Source organism: Salvelinus namaycush, chromosome 32, assembly GCF_016432855.1.
Source record: "Salvelinus namaycush isolate Seneca chromosome 32, SaNama_1.0, whole genome shotgun sequence".
In the NCBI taxonomy this organism is placed as follows: domain Eukaryota; kingdom Metazoa; phylum Chordata; class Actinopteri; order Salmoniformes; family Salmonidae; genus Salvelinus; species Salvelinus namaycush.
The window spans coordinates 4,057,926-4,078,003 of NC_052338.1; the positions used below are offsets into that span (position 1 = coordinate 4,057,926).

The 20,078-nt window shown below is 43.2% G+C and overlaps 1 protein-coding gene across 1 annotated transcript in view; it reads left to right on the forward strand.

The window, feature by feature from the left end:
* The window catches only part of LOC120027533 (dolichyl-diphosphooligosaccharide--protein glycosyltransferase subunit STT3B-like), a 93,155-nt gene extending 73,489 nt beyond the window's left edge, over positions 1-19,666 (forward strand). Inside the window, exons 6-16 of the mRNA XM_038972512.1 lie at positions 2,003-2,101; positions 4,257-4,403; positions 7,883-7,931; positions 8,254-8,408; positions 9,072-9,283; positions 13,567-13,754; positions 15,524-15,695; positions 16,042-16,215; positions 16,659-16,772; positions 17,361-17,567; positions 17,822-19,666. Coding sequence (XP_038828440.1) covers positions 2,003-2,101; positions 4,257-4,403; positions 7,883-7,931; positions 8,254-8,408; positions 9,072-9,283; positions 13,567-13,754; positions 15,524-15,695; positions 16,042-16,215; positions 16,659-16,772; positions 17,361-17,567; positions 17,822-17,896 — 1,592 coding nt within the window. The 3' untranslated portion in view covers positions 17,897-19,666. The remainder of the gene's footprint in view (positions 1-2,002; positions 2,102-4,256; positions 4,404-7,882; positions 7,932-8,253; positions 8,409-9,071; positions 9,284-13,566; positions 13,755-15,523; positions 15,696-16,041; positions 16,216-16,658; positions 16,773-17,360; positions 17,568-17,821) is intronic.
* Positions 19,667-20,078: the final 412 nt, after the last annotated feature.

Consider the following 20,078-nt stretch of genomic DNA (forward strand, 5'->3'; position numbering starts at 1 on the left):
TGGTGTCTTTTGCGTCATCAGTACAAATACCAACATGAGCAGCAGCTACGTTTGGCTACATACGGACCGTTAGTGAAATTCCCGCAAGAGTAACGGTTAATGTGATTGGATGTCAATTTTTTGACTAGGCTACCTGTATTTGACATTGTGTTTCGTTGAACACTAGATGGTTTAATTGTTTTTGGCAGTGAAACGAGGCTACTCAGACAAGGAAATAAACCTCACCCAAATGTATAGCCCTGTTGGAAAATATAAATGGACTGTTTGAAAATGTGAAGAAATGTGAATCACATGTTTGTTTGGTGTACCGCGTACCCCGGTTTGGGAATACCTGGTGTAGATGGAGAGGGGTTAAAAAGATTTTTAAGCCTTGAGACAATTGAGACATGGATTGTGTATGTGCCATTCAGAGGGTGAATGGGCAAGAAAATATTTGAGTGCCTTTGAATGGGGTAGGGTAGTGGGTGCCAGGCGAACCGGTTTGAGTTTGTAAAGAACTGCAACGCTCTTGGGTTTTTCACGCTCAACAGTTTCCTGTGTGTATCAAGGATAGTCCATCACCCAAAGGACATCCAGCCAACTTGACCCCAATGTAGGGAAGCATTGGAGTCAACATGGGCCAGCATCCCTGTGGAATGCTTTCAACACCTTGTAGAGTCCATGGCCTGAAGAATTGAGGCTGTTCTGAGGGCAAAGGGGGGTGCAAATCAATATTAGGAAGGTGTTCCTGATGTTTTGTACACTCAGAAGGTCTGCTAAAGAGATGTGACCGCACACACCTGTTTTCCTCTAAACAACCACAAATACTTGTTTGCTCTCCTGAATGTGACTGAGAACTGAGTTTAATTATGAATTTGACTGCGTATATCACACTGTAAATTGCCTCTATTTCTGAGTAAACCAATGATCAAAGAACCAGACTTATTTTTGTCCTTGTGAGCTCACAGAACACATCGCATCATTGTCAGACAGGCAGAAATGCTGCAGCGTCGTGGGCAGTACATATTTAGCTAAGCTGAAGGAACAGCAGGCTAGCTGGGTCAAGATAAATGGTTTAGCATCAAGCATCATTTACACTTGATTATATATATTACTCAAGGTAAACAGTACCCCGTTCTTGGGCGCTTTGAAAATAAATGACGTCCCTATTTAAAATGTAGGGCATTGACCCCCGCTATACTCAATCGCTTTGCATTTTCCTCAAGAAAGGATATTGGCAGTGCCTTTGTACCCTTCCACAAGAACCGTTTGTTAATGCAGAACATTTTCTCCATTTAAAAATTTTTTTTTCTGAAATATTTATGCTTCGAACGCAGGAGCTGTCAACTTCAAGCACCCTTTAATAGATTAGGGCTTTGTGTAGTTTTTCAAGCAGCAATCTTGTGTAAGTCCTTGCTTCACAACCATCTCGTTTTGATCTAGTTTTAACCTTTCTCCTTCGTATACCGTAGAGAAAGCTCTTCTAAAAACTAGATGCCTCGTTGGCATCGGCGCTGGCACAATGAGTCCTTGAACAAAAGTGCGTTGTCTGTGTTAATCGCAATTCTATTTCACACAGTTCATCTCTTACCTCCATCAGTCAACAGGCAAAAATGAATCAGAGTCAAGAGTGCTCAGGGCTAGTCAGTCACTTCAAAAAGCCCCAGTGTTCAGAAAAGTATGAAATCTTAATTAGGGCACATGCCTTAGGATCAGATCAGCTACAAAGGTGGGATTTCTACAGTTTTACTGCACCGTCGGCTCATGTTAGGCCCCCCGCTGCACTTTTCTTTGCCCACTTCTATGTTCTCAGTAAATTTCTCCAGATGAGGCGTTATTGTATTTAGTCCCACTCAGTCTCAATGCAACTCCTATCAATGCACATTAAATACCTCCTAAAGGGAGAAGGCGCTTTTCCTTAACAACCCAAACTGAAGTGAGATTGGGTTTTTGAATGGGACCGTATCTGTGTTCAACTTTGTTTGTTTGATCTCATCTCGCTCTTTCTGTTTCTCTCTTTCAGCTTATAGTACTTTCTACATCGTGGGCCTGGTGCTATCCATGCAGATCCCCTTTGTGGGCTTCCAGCCAATCCGAACCAGCGAGCACATGGCTGCAGCAGGTAAGCCCCCCATCCCCTTTTAGTCTACTGCGCTCTTCACGACACGACTCACTATGAGACGCAAACCGCTCTATTAAATTTATTTAACCAGGTATGACCTCGTTGAGAGAAATCAATTTTTCAATAGAGACCTTGGGCCATGACCAACCAGTTGTTCTCTTGTATTGGCAGTGCCTTTGTACCATTTCGTTGATGCAGTTTGTGTTCCCGTCTCGCCAACGGTCCCAGCTGGTGGACCAAAACCGAAAGTAACTTTATTTTGACTGAAACACTCCACTATTACCGCAAATTCACCAAAGCAGCATTAAGTTAAACCCCGAGAGTAAGAGGCTAATGTGCTACACGGGATTTTTATTTTTGAATTTTAATTTCAGAAAATGTCTGTCATATAGCTGGCGCTAATAGTGGATTGATAACAAAAAATATCATTTTTTTGAAGCTGCTGGACCAAACCAAAGTTACTTTTGGTTTTTGGCCAGCAGCTTCAAACTGCTGTAAAAATGATATTTTGTGTTTTATAAAATATATTTCAGAGATGTAGATGGTACAATGATTCCCTACACTGTTCAGTGCTTGTTTTCGCACAAACTGAAATTGAGCTAACGATGTAGAATTTTAGCAACCAGGAAATGAGCGATTTCCATTAGATAACACAGCCACAAAGTCAGAACAGCTTTCCTAGTTTGATGCCACTACGGTGGGAGGAATCAATAGACGACTATCACAGCCAATCACAACACTGTCGGGTAAGTAATACCGTGAAACACCGTTATTCCACTATTAGCACCAGCTATATTATGGACATTTTCTGTAATTACAATGCAAAAATAAAACAATTATGTGTAGCACTTTAAAACCAGAGAGGAAGAGATTAACCTTATGAGACTTTGGTGTATTTGCGAGGCGACAAGACATTTCGATATACAGATTTCCAAGACATATGTGCACGGTTCTTTCTGCCTGGCCCTTTTTCCCCTCCCTCACGCTAGCTTGCCTGGTCTTTCTCTTCACTAATGACACAAGCGTGTGTTCCTCCTTCAGTCTGTTGCGTGTGGAATATGCTAGCCTACTCATTGATGATAGGCCCTGCTTTACTGAAGATTAAGCTTTTGATTACCGATAGATAGGCCTAGTGCACGGTTGATTACCGATTAGATGGGCCTAGTGCCCCTATCAGTCTCTTCCGTTAAAAAAATACTGAATCGGAGAAGTTCAGGAGTCGATTCTGCATGCTTTTAGAAATGAGAGTCGAGGAATCACTTATTTTTGGAACAAACTCTTGGAAAATTGGCAGAGAAAGTCAAGCGACAGCAGCGAAGTCCTGTATAGAAGTTATGTGATTAGGTGGTGAAATGCAAACTTTGTGAGGTGGAATTTAGGTACAACATTGGTAGTACAGGTGCAATGCTTAATCATCTGAAAGGGAAGCACCATGCGACCCAAACTGTTGCTGGTAGCAGTGCAACAGAATTGTGAATTAATGTGTAATTTTATGATTTTTTTTCTTTATCGTTTCATTTGTCACATCGCTAGTAACAAGATTATGTAGCTCTAAAGCATACATTTATGTTCCTCTTAGTCTAATGTAGCTTCAGTCTGATTTCTGAAGTGGTGTTTGTTATGCGGGTGACTGGGGCAGCACAGCACGGCAGCGACGTGGGCTTTGAGGAATGGAAAAGCACCGTCACTCTCTCAAAGGTCTGGGCGTGTTTGGCTACGGGCAGCAGCTGCTCGTCAACATCTGGCGGCGTGTCTATAGCAACAGCCAGCGTGACGGGGACAGGAAGGGAAAGAATAAAGCATCAGAGCGATGGGTATTTTTACATTGTTGCCCGCTCTCTGGGTTCTGGTAGAGTCGTGACCTTGGAATGCTGCTGGGGGGGGGTCGTACATCGGAAGTGGGCCTCAGTTTTGCCCGTGAAACTGGGGCGTTGTTCAATTAGCATGAAGTTCCACAAGAGAGCGACCATCAGACAACAGAACAGAGATCCTATTTTAGTCTAAACAGTTCCTGTTATTCAAATATGTTGCGTTATTTACAGCGTCAGTGTGTAAGCGCGTCTATAGTAAGACAACCATCAAACCTGCTCGCATGAGACCCAAATTGTTACGGTTGTTGTAATAATGTGCTAACGCCGACGTTCTCTGTATGCAGGCGTGTTTGCACTGCTCCAGGCATATGCATTGCTGCAGTACCTGAAGGACAGGCTCACCAAGCAGGAATTCCAGACCCTTTTCTTCCTGGGGGTGTCGCTAGCTGCTGGGGTGGTGTTTCTCACCGTCATCTATCTCACCTACACTGGTGAGTTTCTATACCATTTACACATACACGTGACTTACAGAGCAGCATGTCCTCCTTTACCACATACATTCCCTTCACAAAGTACTCAGGCTTATTCCACTTTCTGTTACAGCCTGAATTCAAAATGAATTACGTTTTGTTTTTTTCTCACCCATCTACACACAATAACCGATAATGACAAATTGAAAACATGTTTTTAGAAATTTTTGCAAATAAATTGAATACAGATATTTACATAAGTTCACACCCCTGAGTCAATACATGTTAGACTCACCTTTTGGCAGTGAGTCTTTCTGGGTAAGTCTAAGAGCTTTGCATACCTGGATTGTACTACATTAGTACATTATTCTTCAAGCTCTGTCTCAAGTTGTTGATCGTTGCTAGACAGCCATTTTCAAGTCTTGCCATAGATGTTCAAGCCGATTTAAGTCAAAACTAACTCGAACATTCAATGTAGTGTTGGTAAGCAACTCGTGTAGATTTGGCCTTGAGTTTTGGGTTATTGTCCTGCTGAAAGGTGAATTTGTCTGCCAGTGTCTTTTGGAAGCAGGCTGAACCAGGTTTTCCTCTAGGATTTTGCCCTTGCTTAGCTCTGTTTCTTTTTATTTAAGTCCTTGCAGATGACAAGCATACCCATAACATGATGCAGCCACCACCATGCTTGAAAATATGAAGCGTGGTACTCAATGTTGTTGGATTTGTCTGAAACATAATGCTTTGTATTCAGGACATAAAGTACATTTCTTAGATACATTTTTTTTTGACGTTTTACTTTAATGCCTTATTGCAAAAAGGATACCTTTTATCCTAGATCTTATATAACTAGGTTATACAAGTCATACATGATTTGGAATATTTGTATTCTGTACAAGCTTCCTTTTATCACTCTGTCATTTAGGTTAGTATTGTGGACTAACTACAATGTTGTTGATCCATCCTCAGTTTTCTCTTATCACAGCCATTATTAAACTCTGTTTTAAATTCATCATTGGCCGCATGATGAAATCCCTGAGCGATTTCCTTCCTCTCCGGCAACTGAGTTAGGAAGGACGCCTGTATCTTTGTAGTGACTGGGTGTATTGATACACCATCCAAAGTGTAATTAATAACTTCACCATGCTCAAAGGCATATTCTGTCAGTTGTTTTTTTGCCATCTACTAGTAGGTACCCTTTGCGAGGCATTTGAAAACCTCCCTGGTCTTTGTGGTTGAATCTGTTTGAAATTCACTGCTCGACTGAGGGACTTTATAATTGTATGTGTGGGGTACAGAGATGAGGTAGTCATTCAAAGCCTGTTAAACACAAAGTGAGTCCATGCAATTTATTATTTGACTGGAGCACATTTTTACGCCTGATCTTTAGGCTTGCCTTAACAAAGGGGTTGAATACTTATTGACCCCAGGCATTTCAGTTAGTTACACGTACACCGGACATACAGAAGCATGACATCATATACCTTATAGTTAGTTACACATACACCTGACTTCCTCAATATATATATATATATACTGTAGTATCAGCTATATACAGGTGAGTCCCTATACCCCAACATTGCACATACACCTTGCTTTCAAAACCAAATCCTCATATACCATATAGTTACACATACACCTGACCTACAAGTTCCAGTTCCTGTATACCATAAAGTGACATACTTTTGGTCATGTAGTGTATGTGGACACCTCCTCGTCAAACATCTCATTCCAATATCATGGGCATTAATAAGTAGTCGTTCCCACTCTTCTGGGAAGGCTTTCCACTAGATGTTGGAACATTGATGTGGAGACTTAGTGAGGTCAGGCACTGATGTTGGGTGATTAGACCTGGCTTGCAGGTGTTCCAATTCATCTCGACAGTGTTGAGGTCAGGGCTCTGTGCAGGTCAGTCAAGTTCTTCCACACCGATCTCAACAAACCATTCCTGTATGGACCTCGCTTTGTGCACTGGGACATTTTCATGCTAAAACAGGAAAGGGCCTTCCTCAAACTGTTGCACCAAAGTTGGAAGCACAGAATCATCTAGAATGTCATTGTATGCTATAGCGTTAAGATTTCCCTTCACTGGAGCTAAGAGGCATAGCGTGAACCATGAAAAACAGTCCAAGAACATTATTCCTCCTCCACTGAAATTTACAGTTGGCACTATGCATTGTTGCAGGTAGTGTTCTCCTGGCATCCGCCAAACCCAGATTCATTCGTCAGACTGCCTGATGGTGAAGCGTGATTCATCACTCCAGAAAAGCGTTTCCACTGCTCCAGAGTCCAATGGCAGCGAGCTAGCCTTTACACCACTCCATGGCATTGCGCATGGTGACCTTAGGCTTGTGTGCGGCTGCTCTGCCGTGGAAACCCATTTCATGAAGCTCCAGACGAGCAGTTCTTGTGCTGACGTTGCTTCCAGTAGCAGTTTGGAACTCCAGTGAGTGTTGCAAACGAGGTCAGACTATTTTTACACGCTATGCGCTTCAGCACTCGGCGGTCCCGTTCTGTGAGCTTGTGGCCTACCACTTCGCGGCTGAGCCGTTGTTTCGCCTAGACGTTTCCACTTCACAATAACAGCACTTACAGTTGACCAGGGCAGAAATTTGACAAACTGACTTGTTGGAAAGTTGGCATCCTATGACCGTGCCATGTTGGAAGTCACTGAGCGCTTCAGTACGGGCCATTCTACTGACAATGTTTGTCTACGGAGATTGCATGGCGGTGTGCTCGATTTTATACATCTGACCGCAACGGGTGTGGCTGAAATAGCCGAATCCACACATTTGAAGGGGTGTCCCACATACTTTTGTATATGGTGTACATGTAGATCAGGTGTACCACAGGTGAGTCTATATACCCTCACTGTTACTCATACACCTGACTAACACACAAACAGGTCCTCGTATTCCATATAGTTGCACATGCCTGTGTACATGTTTATACCTGATCTACAACTAACACGCACAACTGCACAAGCTAGTCCTCACACCATAATAGTTACGTGTTTTTATCTCTGGTACACATTTAGCTTGTACTGTTGAGAGCCTTTGTTACTCATGTACCTTGCCCAATAAACATATTTCTAACCTCCGCTAGTCAACATTCCTCTCGAGTCCCGACCTACATATGCCCTACTACTGAACAGATACCTGACCCACTAAAACAGGGCTATTTAATTCCTGTCCTGAGGGGCTAATTTTATTTTTAATCTCTACCTTGTAGTTAATTGCACTTATCTAGTGTCCCAGGTTGGAATGAGTCCCTGGTTAGAATGGATGATGGTGAAAACCTGAAGCGTTTCGGGAACTTGAGGACCATAATTGAACGGCCCCGCACCCAAGGGCCTCTATTCACTTTGGGTAGTGTACAAATATAATGACAAACTGTCTTACCCTGTCAGACACACACCAGTCTGCGTCATAACCACTTGTGAAATGAGACTAGTGTGTGTGTGTTCCAAGTTCCCAGTCCTGTGTATTGATTGTTTGTTCATTTAGGTTACATCGCTCCGTGGAGTGGGCGATTCTACTCGCTGTGGGACACCGGGTAAGCACTCCTAACCTTTCCTATCGATGAAGCGGTTGTTGAATTGAACGTGTGTGTGTGTGTGTCTGCGAAAGGGCTTACGCCATCCATAGTCTCAAAGGAAATGCTAGCGTTGTCTCTTTCTTCCCAAACACGCTTAGGCTACATTCTGTACATGAACTGCAGCGTGTCTGATTTCTGCATTAAGCAGTGATAAATCGTTTTGTTTGCTGACAGCAGCGCTCTCGCTCTGTTTACACTCCCTTTTTGAGGTGGTTTCTTGAATCTTCATATTCCCTGAAGTACCAGATGTTTGTCTCTATCTGCTCTCCCCCCCCTCCAGCTACGCTAAGATCCATATCCCCATCATCGCGTCGGTGTCGGAGCACCAGCCCACCACCTGGGTGTCGTTCTTCTTCGACCTCCACATCCTGGTCTGCACCTTCCCAGCAGGCCTCTGGTTCTGCATCAAGAATGTCAACGACGAGCGCGTCTTCGGTAAACCGGAGCTCGTTAAAACACACCGATACTCAACATGCACACACATCATTTGAATACATCTGAATATTTGGAGGGGAATATGGTGATTTGAGTGGAATATGCATTAAAGCAAGGGCGTCATGTTATTGATATACTGTACACACCTGTTCCTAGGAGTTGTACTGGAAGGGGGTATTCAGAACAGAATCCCACTGCTCCGGTGCATTAGGGGCTACGCTTGAACTGGAAGGAAAACTCCACCCAAAAACCATCTATTGGTATTCGTTTCATTAGTCAATTGTTAACATAGTCCCAAAATGTTTTGCTTGTCAGCAATCAAGTTTTCAAATGATGTAACTTTCAAAAATACAGAAATCATCCCCGTATGATGCTGCGTTTTGCATTATGATTGCTGACCGTCCAAAAATGTTTTGCTTATGTCAACAATGGACTAATGAAGCAATTGCCAAATGTTTGTCTTCCTTTAAATTGATCAATTGTCATTGATTGTCCCGAGAGCCTGCACAACTGATAACCAAGCTCTAAATCAGTCGGTCTCAAATAAATAAGCACCCCTGAAGACCTGAGTTGTGCACCGTGTACTTTTGACATGGGGTTAAACGCTGTTTAATTTGAATTAATCTTTTTTGACTCTCTGCCCGCCCCCCCCCCCCCCCCTAGTGGCCCTGTATGCCATCAGCGCTGTCTACTTTGCTGGAGTGATGGTCCGTCTGATGTTGACCCTGACCCCCGTAGTGTGCATGCTGTCAGCTATAGCCTTCTCCAGCGTGTTTGAACACTACCTAGGGGACGACATGAAGAGGGAGAGTCCTCCCATAGAGGACAGTAGTGATGAGGATGACAAAAGGAGCTCAGGGAACCTCTATGACAAGGTCAGGAGGAGGAGTCGCAGTCCTGGCACCGTATTCATTAATAGGCTTGGGCGATGCCCCGGTATGGTGTAAACGGTATATTTTGAAATACCAACGGTTATGCTTTTCAATACTGTAAAAAAAACAGGGGGGGGGGCTTTTGGGGGGGTTGCGGGGTTCTTTTTGGGGGGTTGCGGGCACCCTTTCCTCACGGGGGTGCGTGCTACGCCGATGCTTATAATTATAAGAAATTGAAGATGTGTCAAACACATTATATCCAGCGCCAGCTATGCATATGTACGTACAAAATGTGCGTGCAGCAATTTTATCAAAACTGAACTCTATGTGAAAATCTCCTTTCCTCCATGCCAACTTTAGAACATGCGTACGCACATCTGCTAGTGACTGAAGTACCCTAAAACTTCAAGTAATAGCCCAGGCATTTATTTGCTTAAATCACTGAACATAATAGGCGCTTATTAGAGACGGGCTTCTATTCGAACCAGGCGTCTATTTCCTTAATGCACACAGTTTTTGCTGATGTGCATAGTCACTTGTTTAAATCCAGCATTCACTTTCAGTATTTTAATCAATTTCCTGCACTGTGTTTACACACCTTTGCCGTAGTATGCCTCCTATAAAAAATATATTCCTCGGACTGCATTTTCAGCAGTTCTTACTTTTCCCACTAGAGGGTGATTTCTGGGGGTCTGTGTCAAGGGGCCAGGGTGCACAAAACATCCGTTGAATTATTCAAATTGTTGCTATGATTTTTTATCAATCACAGATGAAGATATTAATATTTTATTATTCATCCTATGTCTGCCATCTTTTTGGATGACGTGATGGCTCCCCATGCGCACTGGGGTGCTAGTGTACATGAATCGGCGTCTGCGAGTAGATTACCTTGAACAACGGTTGGACATCTTAGACGCAAGTTTCTAATTCCTGAAGTTGGCTGTTTCTGTGATTCCCATTCAGTTAGCACTTTCGACTGGTGATAAAAACCGATTTCCATAATTGTTTTGAGTCATTTACTGAATGGTTTATTGTAACAAATCAAACATTTAACCTCGTAAGTAATTCATGGTAACGTCGTAAACAATTTATTTACACCCAGCGTTTATTTGAAACATATGTTTATTTGCAGAAATTTATGCTGTAGCCCGGCTATTAAAGGGGACCGGAGGCTATTTGAGACTCAGCAATTTAATTGAAGTTTTAAGGTATTGCAAGCAGGCAAGTAGGCCTAAGTATTTAGAGCAAATGGTGGGTTATGATGACACACTTATTCATAATAGCATAACAAGAAGCAGCCATTTGCCTTTGGTGAGAAGAGCGAAAATCGACATTTTTCAAATCTAAATGAATTAGACAGGAATCTACAGGTAAGCCTCTCGAGTGGCACAGTGCTGGAGGTTCTGGGTTCGAGTCCAGGCTCTTTCGCAGCCGGCCGCGACCGGGAGACCCATGGGGTGGCGCACAATTTGGCTCAGTGTATTCCGGGTTAGGGGAGGGTTTGGTCGGCAGGGATGTCCTTGTCCCATCGCGAACTAGTGACTCCTGTGGCTGGCCGGGCGCAGTGCACGCTGACACGGTCGCCAGGTCACAGCGTTTCCTCCGACACCTTGGTGCGGCTGGCTTCCGAGTTAAGTGGGCATTATGTCAAGAAGCAGTGCGGCTTGGTTGGGTAGTGTTTCGGGGGATGCACGGCTCTCGACCTTCGCCTCTCCCGAGAATGTGAAATGTCAGAAGAATAGTAGAGAGAAGGATTTATTTCAGCTTTTAGTTCTTTCATCACATTCCCAGTGGTTCAGAAGTTTACATGCACTCAATTAGTATTTGGTACCATTGCCTTTAAATTGTTTAACTTGGGTCAAACTTTTCGGGTAGCCTTCCACAAGCTTCCCACAATAAGTTGGGTGAATTTTGGCCCATTTGCTCCTGACAGAGCTGGTGTAACTGAGTCAGGTTTGTAGGCCTCCTTGCTCGCACACGCTTTTTCAGTTCTGCCCACACATTTTCTATAGCCTTGAGGTCAGGGCTTTGTGATGGCCACACCAATACATTGACTTTGTTGTCCTTAAGCCATTTTGCCACAACTTTGGAAGTATGCTTGAGGTCATTGTCCATTTGGATGACCCATTTGTGACCAAGCTTTAACTTCCTGATTGATGTCTTGAGATGTTGCTTCAATATATCCACATAATGTCCCTTCCTCATGATGCCATCTATTTTGTGAAGTGCACCAGTCCCTCCTGAGGCAAAGCACCCCCACAACATGATGCTTCCACCCCTGTTCTTCACGGTTGGGATGGTGTTCTTCAGCTTGCAAGCGTCCCCCTTTTTCTTCCAAACATAACGATGGTCATTATGGCCAAACAGTTCTATTTTTGTTCCATCAGACCAGAGGATATTTCTCCAAAAAGTACGATCTTTGCCCCCATGTGCAGTTGCAAACCGTAGACTTTTCTATGGCGGTTTTGGGGCAGTGGCTTCTTCCTTGCTGAGCAGCCTTTCAGGTTATGTTGATTATAAGACTTTTTTTACTGTTAATATAGGTACTTTTGTATTTGCTTCCGCCAGCATCTTCACAAGGTCCTTTGCTGCTGTTCTGGGATTGATTTGCACTTTTCGTACAAGTACGTTCATCTCTAGGAGACATAACGTGTCTCTTTCCTGAGTGGTATGACGGCTGCGTGGTCCCATGGTGTTTATACTTGTGTACTATTGTTTGTACAGATGAACGTGGTACCTTCAGGCATTTGGAAATTGCTCCCAAGGATGAACCAGACTTGTGGAAGTCTACCATTTTTTCCCCCCAAAGAGGCACTGAGTTTGAAGGTAGTCCTTGAAATACATCCACAGGTACACCTCCAATTGACTCAAATGATGTCAATTAGCCTATCAGAAGCTTCTAAAGCCATGACAATTTTCTGGAATTGTCCAAGCTTTTTAAAGGCACAGTAAACTTAGTGTATGTAGTGTATGTAAACTTCTGGCCCACTGGAATTGTGAATTATAAGTGAAATTACTTGTGTCATGCACAAAGTAGATGTCCTAACCGACTTGCCAAAACTATAGTTTGTTAACAAGAAATGTGTGGAGTGGTTGAAAAACAAGTTTTAATGACTCTAACCTAAGTGTATGTAAATAGATAGGTTATATATGTCAAGTTTTTTTATGTGATCCAAAAGGCAGTGTGGTTTATTTATATCCTTACAGATGAACATCAAGACAGTTGATATTTTACTTTGAAGTATGTATGATACTACTGTATTTTCAATTTGTTTTGAGTTGCTTAGGCAATGTATCAGAATTCACAAGGTAGTCCAGTATACTGTATTTAAGTTGGGGTGGAAAACAATCAATGCATAATATTGTTGAATTCAAACGTTCTGCTGACGGGTCCAAAACTATTTTCACACTAGGGGTATGGAGGGTGATTTCCGGGCAGAGTTTTAGTGCTCGTTTACATTTTTACAGCCGATCTGATATACAGTATAACGGAAACATGTGTATGCATGTCAAGTTTATAAACCTCCATATTTGACGTAATCTTTTCATAAATGGAGCACGCAGATAATTAGTGTGAAATTTACGCAATGGTTATAAATGAGGAATTTGGGCAAAAGTCAGTCAATTTGTTAAATCAACTCAGTTTATTGGTCGCATACGCAGTTTAGCTGATGTTATAGGGAATGCAGTGTAACGCTTGTGTTACTGGCTGTAAACAATTTAATGAAATGTCAATCAAGTCCACCCCCCCAAAAAAAGTCAATCAAGAAAATGTGGGAACAAACTGCTTGCGCGGAAGTGTTTCTAAATTCCCCCCCTTTTTAATTCAGTTGTTTTCTCAAAGGAGGAAAAACATGCACGAGTGGTCATTGAATGGTTTGATGTAAACCACATGCCGTGGCTGTCTGTCACCAGATCTCAAACCAATTGAACACTTATGGGAGTGTCTGGAGCGGCGCCTGAGTGTTTTCCACCACCAACAAAAAAAAACAAAATATGGATTTCTCATGGGACACTGGTGTCTCATTCCTCCACTAAAGTTCCAGACACTTGTAGAATCTATTTAGAAGCTGTTCTGGCTCCTGGTGGCCCAACGCCCTATTAAGACACACTATGTTGGTGTTTCCTTTATTTTTGGCAGTTACATGTGTTTAGCCAATATACATATTCCTATAAGGAGTTTGAAAATAATGTCCAATTTCACTCTGTTTTGTATTGCAACTCTGATACGTCTGTTTTTAGTGGGCCAGTGTGTTGATGTGGTGTGCGTTTGTCTCCCTCTGCAGGCAGGAAAGGTGCGTAAGCATGTGTCTGAGCAGGAGAAAGCAGAGGAGGGCCTGGGCCCCAACATCAAGAGTATAGTGACCATGCTGATGCTGATGCTACTCATGATGTTCGCAGTCCACTGCACATGGGTCACCAGCAACGCCTACTCCAGTCCTAGTGTGGTGCTGGCCTCCTACAACAACGATGGGTAAGGACAAACAATATAATATATAGCAGACGCTGTTATCCAAAGCGCCTTAGGCACGCGCGCATGGGTGGGCCCAGTGGGAATCGAACCGGCAACCTTTGGCGTTGCAAGCGCCATTGCTCTACCGATTTTGTGCCACACATGGACCAACTACCATGCAGTTATTTATTTACTTGTAGAATGTAGACAAAGACACACATTACACTCCACGCATACAAGCGTAGCTCCACATATTTCTGACGGCAGCGTACATTTACACGCATTGGGAACACAAATGCACAGACGCACACTTTCTCACTCGCATATACCCACAGAAATGCACAGTCGTATTTCTTCAGGTCAAAGTTGTGATGTTGGTGAGCGTTAGCCTGATTGTTGTTGTGTAACTCTGCATTGTTTTATTATCGTCTTGTCCCATAACTCTTAATGGAGTGGTCTTCAATAATTTACCAAGTGTAATGTACTATTCTTTCGATGTGAGGATGCCGTGTGCGTTTGCCAGACTTTGTGTGCTGTTTATTTTCCAATTAGAGGTTTAGACATTGAAGTGACGCGCAAGTAGGAGAAAGTCTATCTCTTCGACTCTTAAGTTCTCATACATATATTTATTTGGGTACCAATGTTCCCTCTAAGCTACGAGCGGGCGCAAAGTATCCCCGAGACTGCCACACAGCTCCCTAGGACCTCTGCGCAGAGTGCAGAAATATCAGCCCACGGAGATTGAACGTCACTCAACATTCTGGAGTTTTTCCCTGTTAATTAACACTATCAACGTTTTCCTTTACTGTGGCAATTATGATCAAATCAACACTATTAGCCACTTTCAATGCAACATAGCGAAACGCAACAAACTATGCGAGATATTTTTTTTGTAGGCAGAACGCATAGGATTCTATTGCGCATGACTCAGCCCGTACTCTACACAGATCAGTGCGGCATAGCCAATTGGAGATGCAGTAGGCCTATATGCAAATACAACATTGCCATATATGGATCTGTGCCATTTACTTTGAACTGGACTGTTGACAGCTGGGTTTGTGATTAGATGTGCTTGCCCAGTTATAGATCATTTGTAGTGGGCAATGGGGGAGTGATTGCTGCTTACAAGAACACAAAACGTGTACTTTTCTAGACATCTGTGGAAAAAATATTGCCTTTAAGGGGCAGTGTGTATTTTGAGACAGGCTTGAATAAGCCAATAGGCAGAGGGTAGCATAATTTGTCTGATTCTCTGTAATAATGGTATGAGAATAATAATGCATTTTATTTTGTGAAATGGTTTCTTACATAACACAATGTTTTCAGTTACCTCCTTGTCTGAAGGACAAGTGGATAAACAGGTTAATGCCAAGCCCTAGTGGTGTTTTTCCCAAAAGTCTCATGGAGTGTAGGCCTACATTGGACACCACACATTGGCTGCTACTGTAGACTGAATGACAAATGTTCAAATGTTATGGGATTTGTTTTTGATGGTAGGCCACTCTGGTAGGTCTACGTTATGATCAGATAGCCAGAGTGGCCTACTTGGCAACTGTAACTTAAAGCGGGTACAGCCTCAGTGTTCACAGTAAACACACGCTGGAAGTTGCACAGAATCTTCACAATGTTCACGTTCTCTCAGCAGACCTGAAGTCTGCTCAGTGCTGAAAAAATTCAAGGGAACATTGGTGGCTACAACTTGTGTCATCCCCGTCTCATAGGTTTGGTAACTTATTATGTGATCTATGTTTGCCTGGCTGTCCTTTCCGTAACACTGTCATTCCCCATAGGACGAGGAACATCCTGGATGACTTCAGGGAGGCCTACTATTGGCTGAGGCAGAACACAGACGAGCACGCGAGGGTTATGTCTTGGTGGGACTACGGCTACCAGATAGCTGGCATGGCTAATCGAACCACCCTAGTGGACAACAACACATGGAATAACAGTCATATAGCACTGGTGAGTCACACAACATCAAAAGGGGGCATTGGGGAGGTTTTGAAGATTTGATTCAACGCAGGCCTCGTGCGCCAAAGTAGATAAGCTTCTTGGCTCTAACCTTTCTCAATGAATTCAATACATTCACTTGTAGGAGCTGCAGTAATGTGTGGGATTATTTTTGCTCGTATGACTTGATTGATTTTCCCAGAGCCAGCACGACTTTGAAAAGCGAGTACTTACACCGCCCTCTCATTTACCTCCCTCTCATTTTCCCACCATCTCTATCTACCTGCATCTATTCTTTCCTCTGCTCTCACTCTCTCTCCTCTGTACAAACTCCCGTTCTTCCCTCTCTCTTCTGTAGGTGGGCAAAGCCATGTCGTCCAATGAGAGCGCAGCGTACGAGATCATGAGGAGTCTGGACGTGGACTACGTGCTGATCATCTTCGGGGGCGTGATTGGTTACTCGGGCGACGACATCAACAAGTTCCTGTGGATGGTCAGGATAGCGGAGGGAGAGCATCCCAAGGACATTCGGGTGAGTGCCCGGTTCCTTGAGACTGCCTCACGATACAGAAGGGCCTTCATTCACTCCTATTTATGATCCTTTTGTTATGCTGAGGAACCTGGGTAAACACTTCAATTACTGGAATCTATCAGTCTGGGCAAACCCAAGGACATTGCTGTTCCTCGCCATGTTTATTTTATTCAATGGCACTTGGTCGTTGGACAAAGTATCCGATATCCAATGCAGATTTGTAAATGTATTTATTTCCCATGTGAGTTTGAATATCAAAGAGATGAACTTGAACTATTGAGGGTTGTAAGACTGCGTCATATCATAGATGGCGATGTATTTCAGTTTGTATTAAGTGCAGTCTCTATTTGATGAGATCAGTACGTATCCTTGAAGAAATGTGGTATTTGGTCTGAACCCCCAAGTGTCTCTCGCTCACTGCCTTCCCTCCTTGTGCCCTTCAGGAGAGTGACTACTTCACCCCTCAGGGAGAGTTCCGTGTGGACAAGGCCGGCTCGCCCGTCCTGCTCAACTGCCTCATGTACAAGATGTCCTACTACCGCTTCGGCGAGATGCAGGTGAGCAGTGGGGAAATACTGTAGCCTACTTTAGCTTCAAGTAAGCACTGACGGACAAGAGAGGGGCTTGAGGACGTGCTGACAGAAGCGTGGGAGGGAAAGCGCTCAAATGCACAGGCTTTGGCAGGTACAGGCGAGATATGAGCGAGAAGAGCTGTCAGGTACTTAAAGGGAGCTGCGTGTTGCCTGGCCAGCAGCTCAGTGAAGAGGAGGAAGGATCAGTGGGCTGCTTCAGTAGTGTCCAGAGACAGCCAGCCAAGCAAAGTTTTGTCTCATGGCTTAACCCATAGAGGAGATGGAGAGACGGGTTTAGAGCAGGATAAAGGCAAGGGGGAAAAGATTGGTTTTGAGGAAGTGACAGGAACGACTGAATTAGTTATCAGAAGGAGGGTGGAGGGAGGCATAGGTGAAGTAATGTACAGATTTAAAAGAGCAGGGAAAGAGCCTGATAATGAAGTAAGATGAAAAACAACACTTGTTTTGAAGGTAGAATCAACCTTTACACAAGCACCATACTCACTTTTGCTCAGTCGGTAGCTGACCTGGTCAACACCCTCAACCCCACCTACTGCCGTCCTTATCTCTCAGCTGGACTTCCGGACACCGCCTGGGTTCGACCGCACCCGCAACGCCGAGATCGGCAACAAGGACATCGCGTTCAAGCACCTTGAGGAGGCGTTCACCTCGGAGCACTGGCTAGTGCGCATCTACAAGGTGAAGAAGCTGGAGAACAGGGAGCCGCTGGAGCACAAGCTCCGCAGCGTCGTGCCCAGGCAGAAGTACACCTCCAAAAAGGTACAAGGCTTCCACGTCTCTCAGCATTCATTGTGCTAATGGAATGTAAGACACCTGATACGGGCGTAGTGAGTTTACATCATGATTATTTGTTCTCAAATTTTAGCCACCAAAAGGAAATGTTCATAAAATGTGAGCCAACTCACTTTTATTTCCTACTGTTAATGTGTGCTCCAATTCAGATGAGTAGATATGTTGGAAAAAGTTGCAAATTTGAAAATTGATTTGTAAATCAAATTTGTTTTATTGCACAGACTGCTAAGAGGAAGCGAGGACACATCAGGAATAAGCTGGTCCTGAAGAAAGGCAAGAAACTAAACAAGAAATAATGAAGACGGACACAACACAAAAATACAAAAAAATTAACTAGCTAAGAAAACTACCAATGAAAAAGAATGCCCATTTGTATGGAATGTGAGCGCCTAGCCTCGAGGGCTAGTCCTCTGAGCGCAGCACCCCCTGTGGTGGGGAGGGTGAAGTGTCATGTCTGGCTAGCCCCAGAACCTTTTGTCCGTTTTATCCAGAGGATCTTTTGTCATGCTCTCTTTTTTTCTTCTTTGTACTTGAATGTGTGGCAAGGCACTGAGCTGCTGAAACCCGGGGTGAGCGTACATTTTGTGGTACATTTAACTGTTATTCTAGAGGGGGGGACAAAACAAAGAAAGGAAACTGAGGAGGCTAGGAGCAATTGCACCAAAGAGCCCTTGATTTAGCTCCTTGGCACATGTAAACGTGTTTTCTTTTGTGAGAGTGAGGAAGCGAGGACATGTTCCTGCCACGCGTACAGAGGAATTCCACTGTCTAGGCCCAACTGATTTTACTTCTGATGGTTACTTTTAATCATTATTTTGGCTCTAATTTGTCATCACCGAGACAATTCTTTAGGAAACAAAAGGCCTAATATGTAAATATGTTATGTAAAGAAAATGTCTGATAGGGTTGTAATATATTGGATTATTGTGGTGATTTTTTTTTTTAAATACGCAGATGATTTCTTCTCTTTACTTTGTTTTTTTTATGGCAGCAGCTAGAACAGTGAATGCAATCATTCTCATTAGGGGGGACTTGAGATTTTGTTTAAATTAATGTGAATTTAAGAACCCCCCCCCCCCCCCCTTTGAAAAATTGCTTAGATTGTATATTCTGCTGCTAGGTTTAAAAATGTAAGCAATTCTATGTAAGAAAAGTTGTGATTAATAAAGAGGCCTCCACCCCGCAAGGGGCGTGTTCTCGTCCGTGAGCCTATTGCCTCGTTGCTGGTCTCTTCATCACCACGTTAGTATGTCCATCTGTCTTCTCATAGTTGTTTTTGCATGTCCACATACACATGTTTATGCTGTTGAGTAATGCAGGGAAGTGCTGAAGATGGCTGCCAGTGAGTGGACAAAGCAGTGGTGCCCTCTGCTAACACTACTGGGCCTGTTGTGAATTCAAAATCTGCTGAACACTGAAGGATCCTATGTGTGTACGCAAGTGTGGATGTTTGGGGGGGGGTGAGACGCATCAGACAGTCTACACATAAACTTTCTAGGAATACATTTTTTTTGTTTTGTTAAATTGACATCTTCAATCACTCAGTTTACCTCATTTGTTTATTTTGCGTTTCCTTTAAACACAGAAGTGATGTTATTTCACCTTTTGGATATAAAAATGGCTTTGTTCTCTGTCCCTTGAGCTTCTCTGAGAAAGACTGCATTGTCACTGCTTTCACTTAATGGCCCTCCATACAACGCCATACTTCCGCCTTGCTCAAGCACACACTTGAGAAACTCCTATTTATTATGTTAAACTGCTTATATCAGAGGTTTTCTCAGACAATGTCAATGTGTGTGAGGAGACAAAGGGTTTGGATTAAGCCTTAATATGATATAGAAAGTGTACAGGTTGTTCGCCCTCCTGTTACCTTGTTTATTTTGTCTGTTTTTATTGGATGGTGGACTAGTTATTTTCTCCTCTTCTGGGTTCTCAACGCCTTCTCTTCCTCGCTCTGCCACACCACATTGATGTTATTTTTTTTTTTTTTAATCTAACAACCCTGGTCCCCCTCACCTTCCAAGTTAACATGTTTAAATGTAGAGTAAATAAAAGGTTCAACTTTGTAAGAATTGGTCCTCAAATTATTCACTTTCCCAATTGTGTTATTATCAATTTATAATTGTAAGGTGTTTGCCTGAAGTATTCTAGGAACATGTTTGTTTTTTTGGGAGGGGGCGGGCGCTTTTACTAAGTTGATCAGAGGCTTCAGGCAATTCCAGGAAACACGTATTCAGTGAGACGGGAATACAAGGCCACTTTTTAAAGTGCAATACAATAGAAATGCATTCTGAAGCACAAACACCTTTTTATATGGAAATATCTCATCTATAACAGTCAAAGGACTGGGTATACAGTGCCCTCCACTAATATTGGCACCCTTGGTAAATATGACCAAATATCTTTGCTTATCCTCTTGGGCTTTCATTTTTTTTTTTTATTACCTTTAATTAAAGTCAAACAATTGAAAGAAAATAT